This window comes from Cydia splendana, chromosome 25 (assembly GCF_910591565.1).
Source record: "Cydia splendana chromosome 25, ilCydSple1.2, whole genome shotgun sequence".
In the NCBI taxonomy this organism is placed as follows: Eukaryota; Metazoa; Arthropoda; class Insecta; order Lepidoptera; family Tortricidae; genus Cydia; species Cydia splendana.
Genome location: NC_085984.1, coordinates 3,510,858 through 3,525,621, shown reverse-complemented (window position 1 = coordinate 3,525,621; position 14,764 = coordinate 3,510,858). Strand labels below are relative to the sequence as shown.

Sequence of the window (14,764 nt, the reverse complement as noted above, 5' to 3'; positions counted from 1 at the left end):
ACCATTAGTCATAGAGTTTCGACAGAGGGGAACGCCTGTTAACGGCTACTCCGTACCCTCCGTTTGGCTATATCCTCCAAGGGGGCAAATGAAACTTATTATTTCAATTAAATTAATTAATTATTACTTATAGTGCTTGGTGCTTGAAAATGTTTTGATGTATTCCTAAGCCCCTTTCTTGACCTCTCAATACAGAATTGATACAGTATTTCTTTCTGATTGGCGCAGAGGAGCAAAAGCACATCCAGGAAGTCTGAATGTGACTGAGGCAAGTTTGAGTCTTGTCCAAATCAGTGAATTTTTCGTTTTATTGTTTGCAAATCATTCACAAGAATAAGTTTAGACTTTAGAGGTATTTTTATACTTGGCATGATTAATCTGTCTTTAAGATTAAATATTAGATAATATACTTAAAAATAAAAATCATCAAGGTTATAAAAGCAATCATTCACAAAAAGAATACATAATCTAGAAAATGATGTCATAGTCTCATAAGGATTTTATAACCTTTGGCATCTATGTAAATAACTTATTGATTTGTTTATAATCAAGGACTGTAGATATATGCATGTTGCTGATTATTTATCTGATAATTAATCTGTATATCCTGTGTATGCAAGACTTATGCTCATTTATTTAATTAATAAAATACTTTTATTCAATAGATATGCATTATTATGCAAAGGTTTGCGTAATAATAGATGTGTCCCGCCGAGATTGTTGCCGGTCCCATATTGGGATACCCTCCTCCAATTGAGGGGGGATTTAAATCTCGAGGCAGAGGTGTAGGGTTGGAGCTGGTGTAGCTTTATTTGACCTTCATAAGCGCATTGTAATATGCCTACTTGAATAAACTATTTTTTATCTTTATCTTTATAATTGACCGTAGTTCTGTAGAAAGCGACCAACTTTTTATTTTTGTCAAAGTGACTTACACCCTAACTCAGTAGCTTTGGTCGCTTTCTGCATTAATAAAAAAATTGTGTTGGTCGTTTTCTGCATAACTATGGTCAATTATGCTTTGAAAGTAGTTAAAACAGAAAGTGGTTAAGCTAATGTAAATAAGCCAGTGGTTCCCAAAGTTGACTAGGCTCCGAACCACCTAACAAAAACTGCCAATTACGGAACCCACCTCTTTTCTGTCTTAAAAAGGGACAAACCAAGGACTAAGGGGACATTTAGAATACTATTTGTATATTTGTAACGCTCATATGCTCTAGTAGTTTCAGGGCCCACTCAAAATTCATCCCCATAGTTTGGGAAATGTTGCTTTAAGCAACGGAGGCTGTTATTCTGCCACTGCCCAGCCTTGTTATGGCAAAACAGCACATCTTATTACATATTTCCTATCTAGACACACTGTTTGATACATTTAGCTAAAAGCAGTAGATTTACTATTATAAATGATATTATACTAACTTGTATGGAACAATCTTAGACACATCAATTAATATAAAAAGAAAAAATATCTTCAAACATTTCATGTGACAGCTACTTCATTTAAAAATGATGTCATATGGGCCATAATTTGATACAAGAGGCTGTGTAGACTGGCTGGGCCATAATTTGATACGAGAGCTATAGCTGTGCTAACTCACCGGTGGACACTACCAATCCGACTAATCATGTCAGCTTATAATGGTGGCATTACAAATCCAAAGGTTCTAATACATCTAATCATTATTAAAACATGTAGGTATTTTTATTACCTTGACATTGAGCTATATATGAGATACTTATAGTCTGATGGGCTTCCTGCTGTGTTATTTAATAAACATTTCCTCTTATAAGTAACTAACAAAATAGGTGTTTATGTAATAGGGCAGTAATAGCTCAAAAACTTTTTTACAATTCTAGGATTTATGATTAGCGACGAAATTAGTAATAATAATAACATAAGATGCATGATGAGTCAACGGAAGCCGAGATGAACATTTGATTACGAGAAAGACGTGTCTAATGAAAATAAATGATGTTAGTCACAAGGAATTTCACATATCATGCTGACGCGCCATCACTACTTAACTACACACGCTTAAATCAGCAGAAATATGTTAAACAAGAGTAGCATGACTGCTGTGACTTAAAATAAAAGAAAGAAAAAAGCAGGTAGACTAAGAGAACAACTTTTAAAGCCCAATTTTCTTGTCCTGTGCGAATGAAAACCTGTTATTAACCACTTACCAGTTTTTGTGAGATGTTACACATAAGTTCATTACAAAATATTAATAATCAATCGAGTTTTTTAATAAATCGCGAACTTCCGAATTTCTAGATTTCTACACAAAATTTATGACAGTACAGCACATCATGAAACGTCAAACTTTTGTCGTTTATCGTTTTTTTTTCCAGTGGCCCGTTGTTCGCGGCCAGCGATACCGTTCCGTTTCACGGTCGGCGACTTGATCTCAATAATCTACGATTGGCATTTCAAATTACACATGTCTTTCGATATTTTTGTTATTAGGCTCACTGAATTGTATGTTATTATGACGAATGCCTCGGCGCGTGTCCGCGAGTGGACTGACTGGCGACAATGACCGGTCCGTGCATTACTGCGTAGGCCGCGAGGCCGACATATCGTTTTGCATGTTTGCGCAGTCTTTTTGTTTGTAAATTGCATTTTGCAACGCATTGTATGCTATCATGGCATAGATAATAAAGTTTTCATGTTTATCTCCATTTTACTCAACTTACGTAATATTGGGTATTTAAACGTAGATATAAATGAAATGACTTTGTCGTCTTTGTCCATGGTAATTAAGGGGTTTATAATTTGCCAAGCTAGATTTGAGTCAGAAATAATAATTGTTATTTCTACTGATCTATGTCTTTAATCTATACCTATGCCTATGCATGGTACCTACGCATACTAAAAATATGTCCTCTATCTTAGCAGCATTACTTTAAAATTGCATGTCGCTTGCTAAATAGTTAGCGAGCTGCAGACGCTAATATTTTGGGATGCTGATTCAGCCTCTTGGCCCACTTTAGGAGTAACAACAACCTACGCTTATGACTTGCTTATGACAGAGTGGTTAGAGTTGATTGCATTGTAAAACAAAATACCTTCAATATCCTAAAACGAATGGGATAAAATGTTCATAGCCAGTAAAAGTAACGGAACGTACTTCAGTTATACATATTTAAAAAAAAGATTCATCAATGCATTATAAATGCATTTCGTGATTTCGCTATTCAAACATTCTCAATAATTTGTAAAAAATATTATGAAATAATGCGTGAACTTAAGAACGTAGCCATACTAAGTAGATGTCTTCAATCAAACACAAGAAAATAGATAAACTAAAGCATACAACACATATTCAACAATCACAGAAAGAAAAGGTAATAAAGAAAACACAGATTCAAATGAAAATGATAAGTTTACATTTATTAACGATAATATAAAATGACAAGAAAAATACATATGATTAAATATGATATAGGTGCGAATAAGAGAGAATATCGACGAAACTGAAGATTAATACATATGATAAATGATAAAAAATCGACGAGAAAACATGCTTGCACAACATTTATCTAAAATTTACCTGAGAAGTCTGTGCTAGCGTCCACGTCTAGCGAGCAACTGCCGATCGAGTCCACGGATTTGTCCATAACTTTAACAGTCAGTTCCTTAGCACAGGCTTTAAGCAAGTCAGATTCCTTCACCTCCACTTCATAAGCACCTATGCTGTCCAGATCATTATCAATAATCCTAACTTCATTAGACTTAGGGGAGACGGTCGAACTAGGTAGTTTTATGTCAGTTTCATCTGTGTTAATAGTTAGAATAGAATCAGGCTTCAAAGTGAGATCTCCAGTTAGATTTTTATCTAGAATAAGCGTGCTTTGACTGGTGAAGTTGCTGCGTATAGGCTCAATATATTCTACGTCGTCATCGTCGACGTATATGTGATTGGTATGTCCGCTGGGGCCTTGTACGTCAGTCGCGTCTTTAGGGACCGCGTCTATAACCGTTTGTTTATTTAAACTCCTATAGAAATGGCTTTCTAATTTCTCCAACTGCCTTTTAGTATCTGATTGTTTTTTCCGAACTGAATCAATGATCACAGGAAGATTGAGGAGGTCTGGTGTTTTCTCGCGATTTTTCGAGAGATCACGCCTGAAGAGCGGTGAGTCGTCGCTTTCCAACTCAAAACGCTTATATTTAGAGGAGCAGTAGTCATCCACGGATGATGTGTCAGACTTTTTATCGAAGAATGCGTCTAGGGAGAAAAACGATTTCCGCTTCTTCTTAGGTTGGTTAGTCTTATCAAAATTAGTATTCGCGAATGGATCTCCGGTTTTAAATTGCTGCACGCAAATATTACTAGTATTCACAAGCGATTTAGGCCGAGTTTCCTTCGGCAGACTCAGCGGCACTCGATTGGTTTCTATCTTGCGAGAATCCAAGCTGAGAGTCTTCCGAAATCGCTCATTGAGATTCGCGAGCAGGAAATGTCGGCGTTCAGTCGATTTTGGAGTGATATTGTAGGAATTTTGTTTACTTGTACAAGGTTCAGTGTCAGGAATGTGCTCAGTATATTTAAACTCGATATCGCTCTCTGAGTCTTTCCTCTCAGTGGTAAAGCTTTCCGAAGTTCGGTCAGGCCGATGGAAAGAGAAAGAGCCTCGGTTGGATGATCTCTTTCTATCACAGATACAATTTCCAACGCAGCTGAGTCTGAGACAGTTTTTGTCTTCCGGTTCTAAAGACACTTCATGTTTGTCTGGAATGTACCTCTCTGGTCTTTGTTTGTGTGTCTGAAGGTCTTGCCTGATCTTCTCCAGCCTTTCGTCTCCATGGAGACCGCGGGCGTACTTAGACTTGGGGGGTCTAAAGAACCGGATGGAGCCAGATGTGTGAGGTTCGGTGGATCGTCGACGAACGAACGGTGAATCGGATATTTTGTTCACGCCTAAGAGCAGGACGGGGGATTTCTTGTCCTCTTCATCGGGCAAGTCACTGGAAGAGAAAATAATAGTTTAGATACTATAGTAAAACAATTTAAGCATGTAAGCATATATCCCCATTGCCATTATGTTCAAACTTTTTTAAGACAGTAAGCCATTTGTATGTATTCAACCAACTATTCAACACAGTGATTAAACACTGTGGTATATCTAATATCTATAATTTGTAATATTTTTATCGGATTACCAGTAAGTGCTATTTAAAGCCCATAAAGCTCAATTTACAGTAATTATGAACTGATTTAATTATGATTAAATAAAACATAAACTCTCTCTGCACTTAACTTTCTTTTCTAAGAAATAAATGGTTAAATGAAAGTATTTTACTGTGAGAATGATCGGTTCCCATGTTTTCTATACAAGGGGTCTATTGTTCTTTTTGTTAAGTACATCTAGTTAACAATACCTAAACTGCAAAACGTAATTCAAGACCAAAAAAAAGTAAGAAAATGTTGCCACTTTTTACTAGCGCGTTTTGTATTTATGTAAAAATAAGTAAATAAAAGTACTTTTTTAAATCGTAGGAGTAAAATTACTAAGAAATAAATTATCTTAGAGTGTATTTATCAAAAGGAATTTGCTATTTTACAAACAAATTATTGCAGTGGCAACATTGTCTTACTTTTATTGGTCTTGAATTAGTTTTGCAGTTTAGTTGAAAACGATGTTTGCGAAACGGAAGTATATAAAAATTCACAAACATTGCTGCCAGCTTTCAAAATTGGATTAAGAGAAGCATAAACATAAACAATACAAACAAAGCATACGTCACAAAAAAAAAACAAAAACATACTTACACACAATTAAACTGTTAAACGTATTATAACGAAAAACACACATTATTAGAAAATGAAAATAATTATTGAAAAACATAGAATAAAAGTCATTTTAGCCTATTTGCTAATGCATAATTCCGTAATTCACACTACTTATTAATTATTTATTCGCGTTAATCTAGCTATTATGATTGCGTGATAAACGTAGATATACTCGAAACCCGAATAAACTGCCTTTTTAGTTTTATTTTATTAAATAAGCCAAAACATTATAGTTGGTCAAGCAAATCTTGTCAGTAGAAAAAGGCGCGAAATTTAAATTTTCTATGGGACGATTACCCCTCGTGCCTACATTTTTTAAATTTGCCACCTTTTTCTACTGACAAGATTTGCTTGACCAACTATAATTAAGAAAATCTATGAAGTAAGCAAATTGCTAGGGTTGTATTATGTATAACATAACGATAGAATTATAGCTGGTCAAGCAGATCTTGTCAGTAGAAAAAGGCGGCAAATTTGAAAAATGTAGGCGCGAAGGGATATCGTCCCATAGGAAATTCGAATTTTGCGCCTTTTTTTACTGAAAACATTTGCTTGACCAGCTATAACATGACACTCTTACTATCAAATAAATGTGTCACTTGTTTTTGAACGTACCCCTGGGAGCCTACACAAGACAACAATCGTTCGCAGACAAACGAAACGAAACGTTATCTGTCTCTATCGACTCTGTCTCTGTCTGCTAGAGATAATAGCCCCCTGTACGGATATGATGGTCGTTCTTGTCTACGTGACAGCGTGATAAAACGGTGTCCGTCACTTTCTATCCCATGGTGTTAAAAAGTGACAGTTATTTTATCACGTGGATAAAGATGGATAATGCCATCCATAATACGCCGGCTGGTGTCGTGAGTTTTAAAACAATTGAAACTGCAAATAAATCAGGAACTTCCACAGATTGTAATTGAAATAACAGAACCACATACAATGTACCAATTAATAAAACGAAACATTGCCCCGCACCGGGTCAAGTGCCCAATTTGGGGGCAATTATAAAACCAGTTTATATTTAATGGAGTACTTTGGATTAGACCAATTTGGTCAGACGGGTATGCTGCGAAAATATTTTTTTGACTCGGGTTTTGGTATCCAGAGATCAATTGATTTGCGTTTGGACTTAAGCGATAATCTGAATAAATTTGTATTTCTATTTAGATGTAGATACACAACATGTTTTACTCTATGAAATTTATTATGTGACGTTAGTCACTATAAAGTAGCTAACACACTATCGCACCGCACCAAGGTCATTGTGGGACGCACCCATAAGTAAGAGGGAGAAAGAGATATCGCTGTCTCCCTCTTACTTATGGGTGCGTCGCACAATGACCTTGGTGCGGTGCGATAGTGTGTTAGCTACTTAAGACGCATTACAAAATGTTGATAGGCTCCCTTTCTTAAATCAATCTGTGACTTAAAAGGACCATACCAAACCATACCAACTCTGTAAAAAGAAATATCAATCGTCATCATTTGTTATATGTTTTAGTTTTAGGGGCTGTTTGAAAACGAATAAGGAAAATATATGTATAGTATATATATACGTACATATACAGTACCTATCTAAAGGCCCCAGTACACAATGGGCCATCGCCGGCCATTCCAAGGGACGCATTTATGCGTTAGAGGGAGCAAGTGATATTGCTATCTCATTCTACCGCATGGCTGCGTCCCTTGGAGTGGCCGGCAATGGCCCATTGTGTGCTGGGGCCTTAAGATTATTTTTATAACTAACAAATTATGAATAGTTTTAAGGTCTGGAATAAATGATTTTTAATCATTGGAATATAATCAAAGTCTTGAATTTCGATTTTTCGAATTCAACCCAATCAAATATGGCAAGAGATGAATGGTTTCAAAATTACGTTCACTCAACCGCTCATTCAATACGACTACGCATTGGCACATAATTCACATTTGCACAATCGAAGTTGAATAGATCAATGTGAACCAGTCATCAGTCATCACCAATAGACCACACACATCTAATGGCCTCTACAAACATCACCGATAATTGCATGCGATTTGCAATAAATTGTGGCATTTGATCCAACGATTCAATTCGTTGTTTCTTACGTATGTATAAGGTGACAGTTCGGCGCTGTTATTCTCATGTATAAGGTGACAGTTCAGAGTAGTATGAAAAAATTAGTTCCAGTAAAATTCCGGAACATGGCGCGTGATCAGATATTCCTGGTCAGGCTTTACCTACATATTTGACGGCTTAGGACCGTTGCTAGGCTCTTTGGGTTGCTCAAGATCTAACATGTGGGCGTGTAAGACGACTATTTCGGCAGTAGTAAGTAAAACAAAGGAACACTTTTAATATGCGGTGTATTTATCAAACAAATAACACGTTAATTACTTTCAATAATTAACAACAACAATAATTAACTAGAAATATTCTAAGTAAATCACTAGAGGCACAACGATCCGTCGGAGGTTCGCAACAGAATGCCCGCGCGGGTGCAGTGGACCGGTTTTTAGGGTTCCGTACCTCAAAAGGAAAAAACGGAACCCTTATAGGATCACTCGTGCGTCTGTCTGTCTGTCTGTCTGTCTGTCTGTCTGTCTGTCCGTCTGTCACAGCCGATTTTCTCCGGAACTACTGGACCAATCAAGTTGAAATTTGGTACACATATGTAAGTTTGTGACCCGAATACGGACATGTAACGTAAACAAATGAATTTTAAACATGGGGGCCACTTTTGGGGGGTAAATGAAAAAATGAAAAAAAAAAATTTTCAAACTATATCATGTTACATATCAAATGAAAGAGCTTATTGTAAGGATTTCAAATATATTTTTTTTATAATTTTCGAATCAACAGTTTAGAAGTTATTCAAGAAAATAGGCAAAAAATGACCATTCCCCCCCCTTATCTCCGAAACTACTAGGTCTAAAATTTTGAAAAAAATACATAAAATAGGTCTATACCTATAGATGACAGGAAAACCTATTAGAAATGTACAGTCAAGCGTGAGTCGGACTTAATTACAGTTTTTAATCCGACCCCTACGGATTTTTTAAAGAGATTTCACTCACGTTTCACATAAAAAATACATTGTTAACAGTGCCGGATTACTTAGAGTAGTCTTAGTTTTCTTAGAGTAATTGGTGATAATTTTCTGATAAGATAATCATTTTAAATATTTAACGGTCTTACCTACTTACGAGTAATTGTAAGGTCAAATTAAAAATAATGTTTAAAGAAAATGTTAAATTGAGAGCTAGCTTAAAGTTTTTTGTACTCGTCGACTTTAATGGTTGAATTAATAAAGACTTTGTAACCACTAAGCAAAACAAGCACGTGCTTACGGCACCACGTTCAGGGTGGGCACCAAAATGCCAGGTTGAAAAAGGTGAACAAATTTTAAAATTAGGGACAGACACATCGTTTTTACCACACGATTTTTTTAGCTGTCCAAAAGCTAATTTGTAAAAATAATGGCGCGTAATTCTTTGGGAAACAATCGGTCGTGATTACATGCATAGATTCGATTTCAACCCACTCTTTTGTGGTTCGGCGTTAGGTCTTATGCGAGGCCTTCTGCCTTACGGCAAAGTTGATCTTCTGCCTTAATTACACTTGGGCGTGGATCCAAATCCAAGCTTTCCTCTTTCGCAGCTGGGCCTACTGCCTTTCTCACACTTCGCCAATTCAATTCCAAGCTCTCTGCTTTCTTGCATATTTTATGCATGAAAACAACCTCGCTGAGACCCTTAAATATCGAGCCCTATGCGAAGCTAGGCTGATAGAAAACTGTCCCATCCCTTCTCTGTATGAAATCCTGGATTCGCGCCTGGTTGGGACTAAAACTAAAATTGCGTTTTTATATCGAAAAATTTTCGCGCTCGCTTCGCTCGCGTTTTCAATTACTTTATAAGGTATGATAAAGGTGACATTCGGGTGGCGACTGCAGCAACATTACTCTGTTGCAACGTTACTGCTGCAGTACTGTCAACTTCCGTGATAAAATGATGTGACTGATTTCCATACTAAAAGTAAAAATGTAAAACTGTCTATCATATTGCGTTTTTATATCGAAAAATTTCCGCGCTCGCTTCGCTCGCTTTTCTATTACTTTCTACGCTATGATAAAGGTGACATTCGGGTGGCGACTGCAACAGCATTAGGTACTCTGTTGCAACATTACTGCTGCGGCACTGTCAATTTTCGTGATAAAATGATGTGACTGATTTCCATTCTCAGCTGTAATGCGGCAATGAACTTCTCTCAATTTACCAAAAAATCAATGTAATCTTGATGACCCTAGGGAGAGGGGGCACCTAGAAATGCTTAGGGCATCAAAATATCTTAATCCGGCACTGATTGTTAAAAATTGTGTAATATACGGAACCCTTGGAACGCGAGTCCGACTCGCACTTGGCCGGTTTTTATGCCTTCCCACTACTTGTCGCCGCACCGCTCCGAAGTTCCGTTAGGTGGCGCCATCTGGTCTGAAGCGCACCTGGGCCTCAATTCAGTCAATAGACCATCTTATCTTATTTTGCCGACATATTAATAAATAAGTAGGATCGGCCTACCCGCTCGATCTCCATCCGTCGGTTTTGACAGTTTTGAGCAAGCTCCGGCTATAAGTATACATGCTTCTACTTAGCGAGCAATTATCTAAATCGCAAGTAATTTGTTGTTAGTTGTAGCGTCTGTAGAAGCCTTAAATTGTCCGTAGTTCTATAGAAAGCGACGAACAAATCTTTATTTTTGTCCAAGTGATCGACTTACACCATAACTCAGTGGATTCGCACTGATAAAAAATTGAGTTGGTCGCTTCGGCATAACTACGGTCATAAAGTCATAATACAAAGTATACTTTAGACGTGTCGCATGGAACTTTCAATAGTAGTAGCGGATAGTCGCATTTCATATTATGTTCAGTGAGTTTTGGTTCTTACAGGCGCATGCGTGTAGCAACTCTATACTTGTTTTAGACACACATCTATTCCTAATGCCGATTTGTCGTGTTAATCTTGCATAATAGGAAGTTTTGCGCAATCGATGATCAATCGATTCCTGGTCCATAATCGATTGTGCGGTGGGCCGTTAAATTCGCCTTGCTTTCTACCGTTTAATTTGTATTAGGTCATATCTGTTGCTATCTTTTTTATGGGCTTGTAACATGACGTGATTTACTACTACTGCATGCTAAGTATCATCATCATATATATAAAATTGAAAAACCAGAACGGGGAAGAAGCGAGATGGCGCCTTGCAAATTTCTAAAAAAGTTTTAGACACGTTTCTCAAATACGACGCACGTATGATAAGAAAAAACTGTTCTCATATCTAAGTATGAGAATATAACTAGAGCATAAAAACTATCGCTTTCGATGCGTATTTAATTTACAATAAGCAAAATAAATTTTCATAACATTCTTCATTTTACGACTATCGGCTATTTTCGGAAACTCTCGGTTGGTTCGTTTCGAACTTCAAATAACCAAAATTATGTTTGTTATGTTGGTATGCAGTGATTTCGGCCTTTTTTACTCAAAGTAAAATAAAAAGTGCTGTCAACCTCAACCTTTTACCTTAGTTTATGCCCATACGAGTGACATGCCATATAATGACTGATAATGACTTATCAATATCAATAGTAATTTGTATTTTGTTGTTTTAAATTTCTTTTTGAGTTATGTTATTCAGATTTACTTTCACAGCTTCGGCAAACAAATTCGTCCGGGGACCGGGCTGCCGAGATGGGCCAAAAATACAATTAAAGTTGATAGCAAGTTATAATGTAAGTAGGTAGATAAAATTTAAGTGCATGTTCAGATATTTTTGAGCGAAACGACCTGGTGAAAATAAGCAAACGTACAGTCAGCAGTCGGCCAAATATCGTAATATAACTCTGTTGCCATAGAAATAAGGATGTGTTCCGATATACTGGCGGAATACTGAGAGACAAAAGTGGCTAAGCTTACATTGGCTCGGACATTTTGAGAGAATGGGAGAGGATCGTGCCGTGACGAGAGCGTACTTGGGAGACGCCCAATTGGACGTCATAGAGGTACCTACCGCTGGAACGACGTAGTTGCTCGAGATCTGCTTATCCTCGGCCATGGGGACTGGCGAGAGCTATCGCAAGACCGAGAAACATGGTGTGATCTTTTCTCGGAGGCAAGGATTCACATAACCGTAGTAAGTAATGTTAGTATTCAGAAAGGGAAATGGGGAGTACGTACGTTTGTACCAAAAGGCGATTTATGGGCGGTGGTCGTCCATATTCGTCTTAAGGCGGAAATTAATCTAATGAACGTTTTTGCAATTAGGCTTATAAAAATAAATAATAATTTTATGTTGAAACGAGTTTTAAATAAATAACTACGTAGATGAAAAAGTATAATTTTGCCTTTTATCAAATCACATAATTTTTTTCAGATATTTTGCGTATTAAGTTATCCAAATAACGGGTACAAATAAGAAATCCCTATCACCGTTATGAACCCTGGCAGGGTTGACACACTCTTTATTTCATTTACGCGAGCGGAGCTGCGGGCCCGTCTAGTAATCTATAGAAATACAAGATTCAGGGCAAATAAGGTTTCTATACCATTCTAGTAACTTAGGGTGGTATTCTATATACCTATCCAATTTTTAAATAACTGCTAACATGGACATTTTTTTTAACTAAATCAAGTTCACGACTATCTCGGTTCTAATTTCTTTTTTTACAAAATTATCAAGTGTAAAAATACTGTTGATATGGAATTAATTACCAATTTTCCAATTTACCACAATTCTCATTCTGACATCAAATGTATCTTATTTCTAGGTAATAGAGTTTATTATTCATTAACAACACAACTTCCAAATGTTGACAGGAACAAACACAGATGGGATCATCGAATCTCACGTACTAGTAAAATAGACTTTATGCAAATGTTTTAAGGTTGATAATCGAATGACGAGATAAGTAACAGTAAGCCAATGAAGCGATTAGTCGGGTGACGATAGCAGTAGGGATGGGAATGATTTATGGGACGTCATCGATAGTCGATGTCTGTTGTATCGATCATTGATCGCTCGAAAAGATGGCACCATATCTTTGGCCTATCGTCGAGTAGATGGCGATACTGACATTTAACAAATTTAACACATATCAGTGAAAAAATAAGGATCAAAGTCAAAGGCGTTCTAAAATGTTAATCATTTGTGCAGTAAATGTACTGACTACATAATTTACTTTGACAATATTCCTCTAGTCTATATTCTCTTTGGAAGAAGTAATATTTTGATACGATGTCTATGTAGACTTTTGTTTCTAAACAATATTATTTTTGTGATTCTTAGAGTTCTAAGATAACAATACGCCACGCCAACATCGCATTTCGAATGGTATAATTAGAAATGTGATGTTGATAGACGTTCACGGCTTCCGTTACCCGTCCTTTAAGGGGCCCACTGATTAACAGTCCGCCGGACGGTATCGGCCTGTCAGAAGTTCGGAACTGTCAACATTTTGTTCTAACTGACAGGCCGATACCGTCCGGCGGACTGTTAATCAGTGGGTCCCTTTACGTATCTTATGTCTGTAACACTTCAAGGCTTAGAGGATATAACCAAACGGAGTAGCCATCAACAGGCGTTCCCCTCTGTCCAAAATAGGCGGCCAATGGTCATACATATTTTTATGGACTGACGAGTATCTGACATGGCTATTTTTACGTTATGTATACATTTGACGTGCCCCTCCCCCTCGAAAATCGGCAGACTGTTCTGTACAGAAAATTACAGACAAGGCGTCTCCGTTTGGTTTCTCAAAGCTTCAAGGAGTTTAAGGTCATGCCCCGTGACGGTCATACATCTATTAAATTTTGAATACTTCCCAAAATTTTGAATACTTCCCGTAATATTTGTATATATTTTAACCAGTGTGTAACCGCCATACGATAAATAAATAAATCTATCGATATACATACACATCACTACAACAATACCCCGTTGGCCAGACACAAATGGCCCCATCGCACGCGATCACATACTATCCTCCTAAGGCCCAAGGTCCTACCTAAAGTACTTATTCAGTTCGATGATATTTAAATCATATTCAATTGGAACAGAGTCGCATTTGTTTTGTTCCGTTAAATTTTCAAACAAAACCAAAATCAACTCTCTTCCCTGCACTAAAGGTTCAAATTTCTGTGGCAAATCATGGGTTTTTCATTTGTATGGCTGGGCCAGGAGGCTATGCTATGTTATTACAGACATACGTACTTAGCATATCGTTGTAGCAACTGGATTACAGCTACTGACCATAGATGAGTCTTATGTCTTTGGAATAAGGTTTACGATTAACAATAGGTGATGGCTGATGGCGCAATGGTTTGGCAACGCGATAGACCATACATTTAATTGCTTTCTGAGCATTTGCGGGCGTTGTCTGGGCGAGTAGGGTGTCAATGATGATATTGTTGACTGACAAAGCATTTGGGGTCAGACTTACTCATTTCAGAACGTCTGTAATGTTATTATATTTGATAGTTTTAGTTTAATGGTTTTATTGCTGTCTGTGGCTTTTTAGGGTTCCGTACCCAAAGGGTAAAAACGGGACCCTATTACTAAAACTCCACTGTCCGTGTCTGTCTGTCTGTCACCAGGCATTATCTCATGAACCGTGATAGTTAGGCAGTTGAAATTTTTACAGATTACAGAACAAATACTTACAAGTACGGAACCTTCGGTGGGCGAGTCCGACTCGCACTTGTTTATAATTTATGAAGACCAATACCTATAAGACAATACTTTGGACGTTTTTAAATCATTTTTATTTCGTATAAACGTTATGCTATCTGTAGCCGACAGCCGTAATCGGTCTGTAGTATATAGCGCTGCCTACGATACAAACAATCCTAGGTTCGAATCCCGGTAAGGGCAAAAAAATGTTTAACTATTCGTAAATAAAATAAAATCCATGAACTTAGTA

At 37.1% G+C, this 14,764-nt stretch overlaps 1 protein-coding gene across 2 annotated transcripts in view; it reads right to left on the bottom strand.

The window, feature by feature from the left end:
* The window catches only part of LOC134802852 (uncharacterized), a 53,398-nt gene that overhangs the window by 17,239 nt on the left and 21,395 nt on the right, over positions 1–14,764 (bottom strand). The window contains exon 1 of one of the 2 annotated variants that reach the window (XR_010145876.1): positions 2,185–2,718. Coding sequence is in view for 1 of the 2 variants with exons in the window: in XM_063775589.1 (XP_063631659.1) it covers positions 3,555–4,972 (1,418 nt within the window). In the remaining variant the exon portion in view is untranslated. Of the gene's footprint in view, positions 1–2,184; positions 2,719–3,554; positions 4,973–14,764 lie in introns of those variants that run through there. The other variant, XM_063775589.1, reaches the window with a different exon arrangement.